General features: G+C 41.5%; 1 protein-coding gene across 1 annotated transcript in view; it reads right to left on the reverse strand.

The window, feature by feature from the left end:
• Positions 1-16,270, reverse strand: part of LOC132829901 (PR domain zinc finger protein 1-like) — a 55,421-nt gene that overhangs the window by 27,076 nt on the left and 12,075 nt on the right. The window contains exon 2 of the mRNA XM_060847308.1: positions 82-201. Within this exon, the coding sequence (XP_060703291.1) occupies positions 82-201 (120 nt within the window). The remainder of the gene's footprint in view (positions 1-81; positions 202-16,270) is intronic.

The raw sequence follows: 16,270 nt of genomic DNA on the forward strand, positions 1-16,270 counted from the left end.
TCCAACCATCATCACATTCCTGTTGTGGGGACAAAGGTAAGTTGGGCTTTCAGTTTCAGTCATGGGCCTTAACTAACTTACCCTCCAGAAATATTTTCGGCTTATGTTCTTTGGGACATTGTCTTTGGTGTAGATATCCCCAACCAATGGCCCGAAACGTGTCCCTTGGGGGATATATTCCCTGCTAATTACTCCAATCACCTGCAAGTAGGAAGGAAAAGGCCACTGGTTAGAAATGCCATGATCACCCAATTCTCTAAGACTCTTAATGTACTCACCCTACAGTCTTACAGTCAGACTATCAAAAGAACACAAAAAGGAAACCATAGGTTATCCAGCAGCTGAAAGGAAAAATGTAGGCAAGCATGTTAAATGTTGGAGGTGTTCATTGGCTAGCACTTTCATTTCAGGGACTCATTTGAGCAGAGAAAAATCTAACTGACTTTACTGGTGCAGAACTGAGGGAGCTGAATGGACTCACAAACTCTTAATGTTCGCCTGTACCTGTGTTTTTGGTTTTGCTGCTGTTTACTATTATTTACTGATCTATGCTACTTAACTCTGTGATCTGCCTGTATTGCTCACAAGACAAAGCTTTTCACTGTGCCTTGGTACACGTGACAATAAATTCAATTCAATTCAATTCAATTCAACACCAAAGCATCAATCTTCCCCTATGATTATATCTTCAAAAGTATTTCATTGGCTTGAAAGCACTTTGCAATATACTAAGTTCATGACAGTTACTTTACACATGCGAGCTTTTATTTGAACCAACACTCACTCTGCATTAACACCTTCTCAGGCTTTGTGATAGGAGCTAATTGTAGACTTAAACAGTGTCAGAAGCTTTTGGAGTGCTGCTCTTTCATTGGGTGGTGTGAACAGATGCAGCACTTGCTTGCATTTCCAGATTTCCACGATCCTTTGGTTGAAGCAGTTGTGATGGGCATGGTTGGGAAACTTGCAGACAACATAAAACTGGCTGGGTAGCTGTTAGTGAAGAGAGTAGCTGTCAACTGCAGGAAGACATCAATGAATTGTTTAATTGGGCAAAGAAAATTCAATCTAGGTGTATGGAATGAGTTGCCAGAGGAAGTGGTGGAGGCTGGTACAATTACAACATTTAAAAGGCATCTGGATCGATATATGATTAGGCAGGGGTTAGAGGGATATAGGCCAAGTGTTGGCAAATAGGACTAGATTAATTTAGGATATCTGGTCAGCATGGACAAGTTGGACCAAAGGGTTTACATGCATATACAGATATACATATCTACATGACTCTAGTGTTGTTTACCTTACAACAGAGGAGGCCAAGAGGTGAGTGAATTGAGGAGGACAAAATAATTGGAGCTTGGATCAAGTTGACAGGGAGGATCTGTTCCCCCTAACAGATCAATTACCAGGAGGTTCAAATTTAGCCAATTGATAGAAGGATTAGAGGAGACAGGAGGAAAATCCTGTTCTTCTCGGGGATGGTCGGTGTCTCGGGGGATGGTCGGTGTCTCGGGGGATGGTCGGTGTCTCGGGAATGGTGGGTGTCTGGGATGTGCTGCCCACTTTAGTGGTTGTGGCTGAAAACCCTCAAGTCATTTAAAAGGAGCCTGAATCTGCACCTGAAGTGAAGTGTTGTAACCTGCAAGATCAGAATCAACTCCTGGAAAGTGGAATGAGAATGATCGGCTGGTTTATTCAGCCAACACAGAAACAGATGGGCTGAATGGTCTGCTTTTGCACCATAACTTTTCAGTGGTTTGAAATGCTTCCTGATGTCACATCTGAATGGCTGAACTCTAATTTTATGATAATGCCCCACCCTCGACCTGCTCAGCTCCAGGGAATACAAACCATGTTCATTGATGTAGGTTTGGTTAAGTCCAATGTGTTCATGGCATTTTGGCTTTTCAGCATCTGAGCCACCTACTTTGCACCTCTCTCCAGATCCAGCAGGCCACCAGGATCTACTTATATCTCATCCTGGATAAATTTGACAGCCCTGTGCTTAGTCTGTTGTGAGAAAACCCAGGAGGAGCCCAGTCAGTTGCCCTTCTCTTCAACTGCCCTCCACTCATGAAAGACAATCTGGAAGGAGCTTCAATCATGGATAAATATGGGCTTTGCAGGGTGACCGATAGAGCCAGGGCTGACAGTGCTGTCCCGAAGATGCAGGGGCCTGGCAGGACTCTGAAGTGGGCTTATGCCCGAAACGTCGAATTTCCTATTCCTTGGATGCTGCCTGACCTGCTGTGCTTTAACCAGCAACACATTTTCAACCAGGACTCTGAAGTGGATGACGTTTAGCAGAGAATAACCCTTCCAGCAGCATCGAATAAATGCTAATCAGGTGCTGTAACCTCTTTTTCCAATAGACCAGCAAAGACAGCGCCATCTATCTGAGGCTGAAAGGCAGGCACCTGTTTGGGTGTGAGTAAACTTCCAGAAACAGGCACATTCAAGGAATAATTGTAATTACAGAAATGTTTCCACACTGAGAGGATAGCAAAGCGATAACAGCGAGTAATTGCTTTTGTGATAAGTGGGAAGCTGCCAGGAGCTATTTTTCCCATTGATTAGGGATACAATTTGGTTGCTGAAGGAAGGCTACTTTAGCCTTTATATAGAAGTATAGAGGTGAAAGCAAATAAGTTATGCTAAACCTTTGTAGATCACTGGATAGGCCTTTGCATGAGCAGTGTGTTCAATCATGGGCAGCACACTTTAGGAAGAGGGTGTAAGGGAGATGTAGCAGAATATCACCAGGAACCTGGAGATTCCGGTATGCGCAGAGACTAGAGAAGCTGAAATTGTCATCCATGGAAGTAAAGTTAAAGGAAGATTTAATAAAGGTAACCAACATCATGAAGAATTTTGAGAAGGTAAATTGGGACAAACTGCTACAATTGGCAGAAGGATCAGGAGTAAAGCAGCACAAATTTACAATAAATGGAACATATCCAGGGGTGACTGTGGTCCCAATATCTGAGATGGCCGAAGAGAAATTTTCTAGTTATGATCTGGAATGCATTGCCTTAAATGCCATTGGAAGCAGATTTAGAAATAACTTTTGGAACTATAATACATGAAAAGAGAGGACGAAATAAAAGGCTAACAGGTGCTGTAGGGGTGATTGAATAGTTGCATAAAAAAGCAGGTGCCAGAATGATGGGCTGAATGGCCTTTTTCTATGCTGTGCCATTTTATAATTTGTTTTAATCAATAAGTGAGATTTTAACTGATTCAAAACCCAAGCACATAGACCAATTCAGAATCAGGCCCAAGATGTCAGCAAGTAATAGTTAACATTCGAGCATACAAATCAGGGGTACAAATAGGCCATTCAGCCCTTTGATCTGATTGTAACCTCAAATCCACATTCTCACCTACCCTGATCGATCCTGATACCTTTATAGCCCCTTGCTTAACAAGAATCCGTCTACCTCTGGCTTAAAATATTCCAAAACTCTTCTTTCATTGTGTTTTCAGGAAGAGAGTTTTAAAGATTCACAATCCTCAACAGCATACATTACACTTCAGCAAAACAATAAATATTTGTGCTTTGATTTATCCTAAACCCTTATTTTGTTCATCATTTCTTTCACTCTATTTTTCTGCACTCAACATTCTGTCTCCTTCTCAAGAGAATCAGGATCTCAGAACTTGGAATCTGCATCCACTTGACAGGCTTAAAATGGCCACCTAATATGGTGGCTGGCACATATGTAGACATTCCATGCCAAAACACTGTCCTCCATATTACTAAAGGCTGAAGTAAAGGTGTCCAGCAACTGTATTTGATATAGTCTTTAGGCGAACCGAAGTTGCGCAGCTTTGGTCAATATCGCCAACCCTAATCCTAGGACTTCTGAAATTACCTTTCCTCCATCTTCCACAAAATTATACATAATTCTTGATGCAGAAAATGGGATTTTTCTGCTTTATTCAGTTCTACATTCTGGGCTAGGAATTTTCCAGAATTGTCTTGGACACTCAAAGGAAGGAAGATAAAAGAGTCCAGCTTACCACTGAAAGCAAACAGGGAGAAGACTCATAATTGCATTAAAAATATTGAAAACTTTGGTTGATTCATCAAAATAAATATTTCAACAGACAGGCAAGAAGCATTCAATCAATGTTCATTCTCGAAAGTAATAGGATCATAAGATGTTGGAGTTGAAGTAGGCCATTCAGCCCCTCAGGTGCTCAGCTATTCTAGGAGAACATGGCTCAACTTTATTTTCCTGCCTTTACCCTGTAACCTTCGACTCACTGACTAAGTAAAAATCTTAGCCATGAATATCCTTAATGACCCACCTTCAACAGCCCTCAGAGAAGAAATTCCCCCTCCTCTCTGTTTTAAAATGGGTGACCCCTTATTCTGAAGTACACCCTTGAGTCCTAGACTCTTCTACAAGGGGAAGCAGCCATTTTTTTTGTCAAAACACAAACACTATTTTCTACTGTTTGGCTGAAGTATAATTTATTGGCCTGAAGGCCATGAGTCTCTGGAACTCTCTGCCTAAGGCAGAAATAGACACATTCTTGTTGGTGGTTCTAAAGGGTTAATGTTGGTGTTCCACTGACTCCATCCATTCTATTGATGTTGCATTCAGTCTGTATGTGGAGGGAGAGAGTTTTACTCCAGTTTTTAGAGGGAACAGATGTATCTGTATCAGCTCTCTAATGTAATTATGACTAACCATATGGGTTGTCATGCAATAAGCATGCTTGTTATTTCAGAACAATGCCTCTTCTGGAGATACTCTGTGATGTATTTTCTTTTAGCTGGAAAAATTATACTTTATTTCTAAAAGTAACTTTATATACATCCATAGTCACTAATGTAGTTTGGTTTTGTACAGCAGCATATGAAGAAACAAAGGTTGGAGTTTGAGTCCAGCCAGTAAACATAGCAAAGGCATCCCTTACTTGTGCAAGACTATATTTACATGCATGTGAGGTTCAAAGTGTCTGATAACAGAACAGATTCCAGAGGGTGGCATGGTGGCTCAGTCATTAGCACTGCTGCCTCACAGCACCAAGCTCCCAGGTTTGATTCCAACCTCGAGCGACTGTCTGTGTGAAGTTTGCACATTCTCCCAGTGGCTGCGTGGGCTTCCGCAGGGTGCTCTGGTTTCCTCCCACAGTCATAAAGATGTGCAGGTCAGATGAATTGGCCATGCTAAATTGCCCATAGTGTTAGGTGCATTAGTCAGAGGGAAATGGGTCTGGGTGGGTTAATCTTTGAAGGGTCGGTGTGGACTGGTTGGGCTGAAGGGCCTGTTTCCACACTGTAGGGAATCTAATCTAATCTAATCTTAACTTTGGCAGAAAGACCTTAGACAGTGGTCTTTCCCCACTGTGCCTTGGCAGCAGCTGCCCCAAGCTTTACTGCGTCCCTCAGCAAGTAGTCCTGAACCTTGGAATGTGCCAGTCTGCAACACTTAGTCAAGGTCAACTCCTTACTTTGGGATACCAACAGGTTTTGGGAAGACCAAAGAGTTTCTCTCACCAAGTGGACGGTTCTCCAGGCGCAGTTGACATCTGTCTCGATGTGTATCCCGGCGTATAGCCCATTGAGTATAGAGCCCCATGTCACAGAGCTGCTCAGGATGAAGCTCAGCAAGAAGGATTACAACTTTCTCCAGACTTCTTTTGCAAAGGTACATTCCGGTAGGAGAGGTGTGACTGTCTCAACAACCCACATCTCCACTCCCTTCCCCCAGCAATCACTTCGAGGGCAGAGCGCCGTGGTGCAGAGAGTCCGGGTGTATGTGATAGATCTCACAGATAGTGCTCTTCTCACCACCAGCCGAGTGATATCTTGGTGCTTGTTAGAAGTTCTGGTGATGAGGCTTTCTGCCAATGACTTTGACAGTCTACTCAGAGAAGAACTTGATAGGATCCACTGTCTCCTTTTCCTCAGAGCCTTGAGAACACTATGTGCTGACCACTTCCTGATGGAGTGGTGGTCAAAGATATGTTTGTTTGCAAATTTCTCCATGAAGGACAGGTGATACAGAATGGTTCAGCTACTTGGAGCATTCCACAACAACGAGACCATCGCACCCTTTGCAACACCAGGGAGAGGTAGAACCTCAGTATGTAGTGACACTTGGCGTTTGCATGCCAAGCATCTACATACATCTTGACTCGCAAAGATGGTCATCAGGATGAGGACGGTGTAGAGTATGTTCTCCTCCCCCCTAATGTTGTATCATCTACCAGTCATCATTAGACAAGGCAAAAACAAAGAAGGATTTGTGGCACCAAACTACTTCAAACATCTCTTATTTGTATCCCATACTGGTAGAGGTAGTAAATATCACAAGATATTAGAAGTAATGATCTGGAAAAATATTGCAGTGCTTGCTTTCAGATTAGTCAGATGAAGATGAGATGCCATTGAGGTGGCCAGGTCAATCAGTGAATGGTGGGGGAATGTGGGTCAGTGAGTTTGAGGGAGGAGTCAAACAAATGTGGTGCTGGAAAAGCACAGCAGGACAGGCAGCATCCGAGGAGCAGGAAAGTCGACATTTCAGGCATAAGCCCTTCACCAGGAATGTGAGGGAGGAGACCAGGTAATGAAAACTCAGAGTCTGCTCAGACAAGTTTGACAGCTCTAAATACACCAGACAGCGGAATCAACTTTCAGGGATTCTCTCTTGACCAAGGGATAAGCAGTTAACTAATCACAAAGACAATTAGACACTTAGTAATGGAATAGACACAGGAAAAGAGCTGACTCATCCTGGTGTAATTGTGTAACAGACAAACTGACTTTGCGTAAACCTTTTCCCTTTAATAAGTGACTCATTAATTGGGAACTCAGAATAGAGTACCATTGGCAGAATCCAGAGTTCAGTTTCATTTTTAATCACTTTTAGATTTTGTGGTGTAAGGTTTTCAATTTAACAGTAGTCATGTATTATTTTAAATCGACACAGACTGGGCAAACCACATTAGCCATAAAACTAAAAGATGTGATAACGCTGCAATTAGAAACAAAAATTGGGTTATACAAATTCTTTATGGATTTATGATTGGGAAATCATGCTTGATAAAGCTTCTGGAATTTTTTGAATACGTAATTACGAGAATAGGTAAAGGAGAATAAGTTTTGTATTTGAATTTTCAGAAGACTTTAGAAAAGGTTCCACCTTAGGGTTAGTGGACAAAATCAAAGCACATGGGATTTGAGTAACATATTGGAATGGATTTAGAATTTGTTAGTAGACAAAAAACAATGAACAAGAATAAATGAGTTGTTTTCAGAGCAGAAGGCAGTGACTGGAGAGGATTAAAGCTTAGATTCTAGCTACTCACAGTATATATCAATGATTTGGATGAGGAAAATCATAGATAATATTCTTAAAGTTTGTTGACGCACAAAAAGAGATGGGCTTGTGAGTGGTAAGGAGTATGTAAAGAGGCTTCAAAGTAATTAGACAGGTTGAGTGTGTGGGCAAGTACATGGAAAATGGAGTAAAACATGTATAAATGTGAAACTATCAGCAGTTTTGGTGGTAAAGACAAAATAGCAGAGTATTATTTACATGGTGATAGATGAGAAATAATGGTGGACAAAGGGACATTCTGTCTTTGTATGTCAAAACAAGCTTGTGGATGCAACAAGTGGTTTGGAAGGCAAATGATATGTTGCCCTTCATTGCAATAGGTGGAGAATATATTAAACAGATAATGCAATACTACTGACAATATATTTCTGCCCAAATTGAATTTTTACTTCAACACTGGGACTGTACACAAGCATTGTAACTTTCACACTCCAGTGACAGCCATGTGGGTCTTGGCAAAATAAAAGGTTTCACTGATCAAAGATTTTCAGGTGAAGTTGAACAAGTAAAAACCAAAGGTAAGAGACTGAAATCAAACATTTATTATTGATTCTGCTGATGAGATCAATTGCTTTATAAATAGTGCTCTTATTAAATTTCACTGGTTGTGACTGTTTGGCTTGTATATTATAGCACTGCATCCATTTTCAGTAGAAAATGGGTTTCCCAGGCTTAACTATCTTCAGCTGCTTCATCAATGACCATCCCACCATCATAAGGTCAGAACGGGAGATGTTCACCACTGATTGCACAATATTCAACACCATTCATCACTCCTCAAATAGTGAAACAGTCCATGGCAAATTGCAGCAAGACCTGGGTAATATCAGGCTTCTGCTGAAAAAAGAGAAGTAACATTCATGTCACAGAAGTGCATCAGCAGCAAGAGAGAGAATATAATCATCCTCCCTTGACATTCAATGGTATTGTCATCACTGAATACTCCACTATCAAAATTCTAGGGGTTACCAGTGTCCAGAAACTGAACTGGTCTTTGATTATAAATGCAGTGGCTACAACAGCAGGTCAGATGCTAGGAATCCTACTACAAATAACTCATCTCCTGACTCCCCAAAGCCTGTCCACAATCTACAAAGCACAAGTTGGGAGTGTGATGGAATATTGCTGATATAGCTGGATAGATGCAGCTCCAAAAAGACTCAAGAAGCTTGACACCATCTAGGATAAAGTAGACCTTTTGACTGGCACCACATTTACAAACATCCACTTCCTCCACCACCAGTGCTCAATAGTACCATCTACAAGATGGACTACAGAAATTCATGAAATATCCTTTGACAGCAACTGCCAAGTCCATGACCACTTCCACCTAGAAGGACGAAGGCAGCAGATACATGGGGACACCTGCAAATTCCCTTCAAGCCAGTCACCATCCTGACTTGGAAATATATTGCCATTCATTCAGTGTTGCTGGAATTCCCTCCCTCAGAGCATTGTGGGTCTACTTATAGCACTGCAGCAGTTCAAGAAGGAGCTCACCACCACCTTAGTAAGGGCAAATATAGATGGGCAGTAAATCCTGGCCTGGCCAGCGATGCCCACATTCCATGAGTGAGTAAAAAAGGTACCTACTGGATGACGTGCTTACATAGTGGATGAATGCTGCCTGCCATATTGTTGAAGCCAGAAAAAAAATTGTAAAGTGTAGCAGGAAGCCAAAAGTCAGACACTCCCAACTGGCTGGCATAGAATCATACACCACAGAAACACACCCTCCCCTCCAACCTGTCCATACCAAACATAATCCCAAACTAAACTAATCCCATTTGCCTGCTCCTGCTCCATATCCCTCCAAACTTTCCTGTTCATGTATCTATCCAGAAGTTTTAAAAAATATTATAATTGTAGCCACATCCACCATTTCCTCAGGAAGCTCATTCCACATGCGAACCACGCTCAGTGTAAAGAAAATTTGCCTCTCTCATCTTTTTTAAATCTCTCTCCTCACACCTAAAAAATGTACTCCTTAATTTGAAATCCCCCAATCCTAAAGAAAAGGCAACTACCATTAACCCTATCTATACCGCTCATTATTTTATACATTTCTATCAGGTTGCATCTCAACCTCCTCCGCTCCAACAAACCTTGCTGGTTTCCCTATCGTCCACCCTCCATAAATTCGAACAAACTCTGCTGCCTGCGAACTTGCTCAAATAACCATCTTCATCTAGTGTTCACTTGCCAACATTTCTCCCAACTGGTATATATATATTAGTTCCCATCCTTGTTTTCAATTCTCTCGCTACTTTCTTCTTCTGAAGTTTTCTCCAGCCGCCAAAGATCTCTCTGATACTCCAGCTCTGACTTCCAATTATAATTGTCCATGCCTTTAGCTACAAGGGCCATATCTCTGGAATTCCTTCTCTCAATCCTTCCTCCTCTCCTTTCTTTTTTGAGATGCCCCTGAACACCCATCTCTGTAACCAACAAGTCCTAACGTTTCCTTCTGGAGCTCAGTGAAAAGGAGTGTGCTGTCAGTTTCACAAACTTGTACAATTGCATTCTGAAGTGCCTGCAGATATTTCTACTATGTATAAGAAGTTGGATAAAGTTATTTGCAGGATATGATATGGATGAAATTGAAATAAAAATCCAAAACCATTGGAGAGTGGTCAGGGAAGGAATTAGACACACAATCAATTGAGATTATAAATTATTTTTTATCAGCCTGTCCAGCCATTGTACGATGCATCTCTGGGTATAGGTAAGGTTTGAACCCACACTTCCTGATCCAGAGAATAGGAGGCTGTTACTCAGATCTGTTGTTGTAAAGTAAAACGGAGCTTTGGTGCATTCCTCTGACATTTTACACATTGCTAAGAAGGCCAGGAAACAACACGTTATCACAGGTTACACCAAGCTATATTTCAAAATGGATAAATGTAATTTTGTAATAGAATTGACTGGGAGAACATAGATCATTATGCTATTAAAACTACTTTCAAATTTGACCCTGTTGACAGTTAATTGGGAGCAGGACATTGATTTGCCAATGTTTTTGCCAACATCATCTTTTGAGCACTTGACCACTTTTTTCTAACAAAAGTCATTTAAAAAGGGGAATTAGACTCCTGTAAGAACATCTTCTGAATTGTAGGAATTAAAAAAAATTCCAGTCAGTCATTCAGGATGACTAATTGTTGCTTTTCATCAGAAAACATATCTTTCACGGTACTGAGATCCAGCCTCTTTTATGCTTTGGGCTATGGGTTAGCTATAGGCTTTATTCTTAACAATAAATTATTTTGTGGGCTTTCTGTTGCTGGTTACATAAATCATGAGCAATCATTCATCTGCTGTTTAAACAATGACGTAAAAATGAAACGTCAATCTGAATTTCCCTGTTTGAATAGTGTGACTTTGCACACACCTTCACATCAGCTTGCTCAGCCCCGACATCTAGTTTGTAGTAAAGTCTGAAATTTTGGAAGCCGGTGGAATAGCTTTTATAAGGTATGGCTATGTCAGTGGTTGACACACATGGTTAACTTCACAAAAGCCATCCGTTCACAATCTTATAACTACAGATTATGAAACTTGGTTCAAATAGATTTGCACTTTATGCAACAAAAATAGGAAGAGAAAGCTTGAAAGCCATCAGCTAGTTCACTAATGTCTTACAGTGTGCAAAATGGTGGCTCACAGGGACCCAGGTTCAACTCCAGCCTCGGGCAACTGTCTGTGTGGATTTTGCACATTCTCCCCTGTGTCTGCGTGGGTTTCCTCTGGGTGCTCCGGTTTCTTCCCACAATCCAAAGATATGCAGGTTAGGTGAATTGGCCATGCTAAATTGCCCACATATGTTGGTTAGGTGCATTACTTACGGGAAATGTAGAGTAATAAGGTCGGGGAATGAGTCTGGGTGGGATACTCCTCGGAGGGTTGGTGTGGACTTGTTGGGCCAAATGGCCTGTTTCCACACAGTATAAATTCTAATTCTATTTCTTCTAGTTCTAAAACAGACTTTGCAATCCTTGATTGCTCGGATTTACTTGTGACTCCAGTGCCCCAGTTTGTAATTTCCTCTGATTTAGGTCATTGAAGGATAGATTTGCCAGTGTGGCCAGATCTTGATAACAATAGTACAATGAAGGAACCTTTCACCTATTTTTGAATACATAATATTCCATCAATTGTTCCTTGGTCTGGTGCAGCACAAATTATATCCAGAAAAAAAACTCTACATTTTGCCTCTAATGTCTCAAGGTGCTTCACATAGACTGAACCAAAATTGAAAGATTTTTTTCCTGTGCATGGATTTCATCCAGTGTAAGAGATACACGAATAAGAGTGTGAGATACAGGAAAATGCCACGTACATACTTGCAGTTGCAAAATTTCAGACTTTACAACAAATTAGATGTCAGGGCTGCGCAAGCTGATGTGAAGGTGTGTGCAAAATCACACTATTTGTACGGGGAAACTCACGTCAAAGATTGTGAGATGTTGATAATGACTATCATAATACAGAAAAATGTATCAGTGACACTAGAGAAACAGGTCATTCAACCAAATCAGTTAGTGACAACATTTCCCCTCCACACAAGAATCTAATCACAATTACTTCTACTAGTGTTAATCTACCTATTTTACTGAATCTTGAATGTTGACAGAGCTCCTGCCTCAATTCCTAATCTTGAAAAAGAATACCACAGTGTGTAAAAACAAGTTTCTTCTGCCTCTGTTCTAAAATGCTAATGTTTAATTTTCTGAATATGAGTTCTTGTTCTAGATTCCTTAACTAGAAGTAACCTGCACTGTCTTTGCCTCGCCCACCCTTCCATGATTCTAAACACTTTATCATATCATCCTATAATCTGGGTCAACCAAAAAGAAGGCTCAATTTTTCAAACTTTTATGTGTGAGAGGTTGTCTCATAATAAAACTGCGCTGTACATGTTGAAAAGTCACAACATCTTCCTATGGAGTCCAACACCATATTTAGTACACCAAGACAAGTGTTTTTGTATTCATTGGTGGGATAAGGGTGTTGCTGGCTGGGCCAACATTTACTTCCCCTGAGAAGGCAGTGTCTTGGTGAATCGTTGCGGACTGTTTTCTGTAAATAGACCCACAATGCTATTAGGAAGAGGATTCCAGGATGCTGGCCTAGCAACACTGAAAAAACAGTAGCATATTTCCAAGTCAGGATAGCCATGATATGGAGGTGCCAGTGTTGGACTGGGGTAGACAAGGTTAAAAGTCACACAACACCAGGTTATACTCCAACAGGTTTATTTGGAAGTGCTAGCTTTCAGAGTGCTGCTCCTTCATCAGGTAGCTAGTGAGGAAGGATCAGAGGACACAGAATTTATAGCAAAGATCACACAATTGATGCAATGTATTGAACAAATCTGGACTGCTGTTAAGTCTTTCATCTTTTTGACTGTTTCAGTTCATTAATATGTAAATCCCAGAACTTCTTTCAAGCCATGTTCCCGAGATAACTTAAGGTTCTATAAAAGAAGGTGACAACTCAGCTCAGACACTGCATTAAAGGTGTGAGGTTAGAGTCTATCTGTATTCCAATCTTGAGTCCGACTTGTTTTATTTCCAAAGTAGGATTTTAAAAACGTTATATGGATTGACTGCCTACAAATTGTGTGCTTTTTCAAAATATGAAGTATCTGCAAATACAATTCTGCAAATGCAGATTCACCCCACAGTCTTGTGTGTGTGTGTGCATGCATATGAGGCACAGAGAGCGAGAGTGAGAATGTGTGGGGAGAGATGGAGAGAGTGTGAGTGTGTGTCTGTGTGCATGTGCGTGTCTATGTGTGCTTGATATAGTGAACATGAGTGTGACAGAGTATATGCCTGTAAGAGGGTGTGCACATGAGTGTGAATGTGGGGGATGTGTGTGTGTCTGAGAGATCGTGTGTGTGAGAGAGGGTCTGTGTGAGTGTGTGTGCGTGTGTGTGTTTTATGTGTGTGAGAGAGAGTGTATTGTGTATTGGGGTTACCTGTCGTGTGACTTGAGCCCAAGGACTTGGCTGAGGCCATCTTCATGGATACTGAACTTGGCTATCAGCCTCTGCTCAGCCACTCTGCGTTGTTGCGTATCCCGAAGTCCGTCTTGAAGGACGGTCATCTGAAGATCCAAGACCAAATGTCCCTGACCATTGGGATTTACATATTAATGAATCAAAACCTGCAACCCATTCTAAAAGATGAAAGACTTGACAGCAAGCTAGGTTTGTTCATTATAGCACATCAGTTGTAAGACACTATTATCTTTTACTATAAATTCTGTGTTCTATGATCTTGCCCCACTAGCTACCTGACAAAGCAACAGTGCTCCAAAAGCTGATACTTCCAAATAAACCTGCTGGACTATAACCTAGTGTTGTGTGATTTTTAACCAAGTCAGGATAGTGTGACGGTTGGAGGGGAACTTGCAGGTGGCAGTGTTCCCCTATATCTGCTGCCCTTGTACTTCTAGGTAGATGTGAATATTCATTTGGAAAGTGCTGATTGTGACATTTGGCAAATTTCTGCAGTGCATCTTGTCGATAGTAAACACTACTGCTACTGAATGTCCATGGTATACACTGCTGCTACTGAGTTTCCATAGTATAGTGATTGAATGTTTGTGGATGTGTGCCAATCAAGTTGGCTGTTTTGTCCTGGATGGTGCCGAGCTTCTTGAGTGCTGTTGGAGCTGTATTCATCCAGGCAATTAGAGAGTATTCTCTCACACCTTGACTTGTGCCTTTTAGATGGTGGACAGGCTTTAGGGAGTCAGGTGAGTCACTCGCTGCAGTATTCCTAGTCTTTGACTTGCTCTTGTGGACACTATTGATATGGCAAGTCAATTTCAATGGTGGTTCTGATCAATGGTGAATACCAGGATGTTAATAATGAGGGATTCAGTGATGATACCATCATTGAATATCAAGAGACAGTAGTTATATTGACTGTTAATGGGAATGATCATTGCCTGGTATTTATGTGACACAAATGTAACTTGCCACTTTTCAACCCAAGCCTGGATATTGTTCAGGTTTTATTGCATTTGGACACAAAGATGAGGATAATTGAACAGAGGACACTACCCTGAGGAACTCTTACAATGATATTCTGCAGCTGAGATGTCTGACATCTAACAACCACAACCATCTTTGCATGTGCCAGGTTTGACTCCAACTGGTGGAGAGTTTACCCCCAATTCCAATTAACACCAGTTTTGCCTGAGGCTGCTTCATGGCACATTATGTGGAAAAAAATAACACTGAGGGTGGCTAGAATGTGGAATGTTCAGTCACAAAATATGGTGAGACCATAAATTTTTTTTTAAAAGGTTTTCAATAATTGCTTGAAACAGAGGAACATCTGAAGGTTAGGGGAGCAGGCAGGAAAGTGACATTTGACATGTTTTGGGAGAAGCAAATTGCAGGCATCGACTGGATGGGAGATGAGGAGTTAGTAAGATTGCAGATTTAGAGTCGAAAGTAATTTGTCGTGTCTGAGGTAATAAGTGAATGTACTCGAAGAAAATGATAATACTCAAATATTTCAGCACCTCTGGGTCTTTTCCCCAAGATTTCTTCAGATTGCTCTTCAGTTTCCGGAGACTGTTAGATAATATTGGAAAGCTAGGAATGCTGGTCTGAAGCTGTATCTGGTTAAATATTATGTGGAATATGTTAAAATTCAAAGGAGAGGAGAACTTTAGTCTAATGTGAGCTGTTTCCCAGAGAAACACATTCTCACTTCCGCATCAGAAGGCCACGGGGTCAGGACCCACTCCAGAAACTACAATGAAAGATCCAGGCCAACACTTCCAGGACCATAAGGATTCAAAGATTGTTGCTCTGCATTAGGTGCCCTTTTTCAGTTCTGACTTGAAACCCAGGTACTGTCTGCCTGCTCCGATGGATGCTAAAGATCGCAGGGTGACTACAGGCAAATCTCCAGAAAGTCCTGGCCAGTATTACTGCTCAGCTGAAAATGTGTTGCTGGTTAAAGCACAGCAGGTTAGGCAGCATCCAAGGAATAGGAAATTCGACTATAAGCCCTTCGTCAGGAATGAGGAGAGTGTGCCAAGCAGGCTAAGATAAAAGGTAGGGAGGAGGGACTTGGGGGAGGGGCGATGGAGATGTGATAGGTGGAAGGAGGTCAAGGTGAGGGTGATAGGCCGGAGTGGGGTGGGGGCGGAGAGGTCAGGAAGAAGATTGCAGGTTAGGAGGGCGGTGCTGAGTTGAGGGAACCAACTGAGACAAGGTGGGGGGAGGGGAAATGAGGAAACTGGAGAAATCTGAGTATTACTGCTCAATCAATATCATTAAAACAAAATTATGTTGTGTTCTTTGTCTGATATTGCTGTGCAGAAATTGGTTGCTGCATTTTTGCAAAGCACAGCAGTGGCCATCCTTCAAAATTGCTTTGTTTTCTGTGAAGCGCTTTGGGATGTCTTAAGATTGCATTTCTATAGCATCTATACAAAGTTATTTCATTTTGCTTTCCTGTGGTTCGCAGCCCATGCATTGAACCTACGTGGATCTGCGAATAGGAAACACTGGGGGATTGTGCGTGCTTCAATGCCAGTAACCCAACAGCAGCTACCACTTCAGTGGAGGAAATCCCCACGCACAGCAACAAACAGAAAAACTGACAGGCCATAGTAACTATATTAGTCGAGCGAATTCAAAGGAACAAGCAGCTTCCTGTTTACGCTCCAACTGACTGGAGCTTTCTATTTTATGATACAATTGGACTTCTGAGAACTTCAAGCCTGTCACAATCTTTGAACATTGTTTACAACCTCTTCTGGCCGTCCCTGGCACCTAGGGTTTCTCATGTAGACCGTAGTCCAATTTCAATTTCAATGTCCTGCTACACGTTCGAAATATATTACGCACCCTCCATGAAATATAAAATCATAACAGTGCA

This window comes from Hemiscyllium ocellatum, chromosome 30 (genome assembly GCF_020745735.1).
Source record: "Hemiscyllium ocellatum isolate sHemOce1 chromosome 30, sHemOce1.pat.X.cur, whole genome shotgun sequence".
NCBI lineage: Eukaryota > Metazoa > Chordata > Chondrichthyes > Orectolobiformes > Hemiscylliidae > Hemiscyllium > Hemiscyllium ocellatum.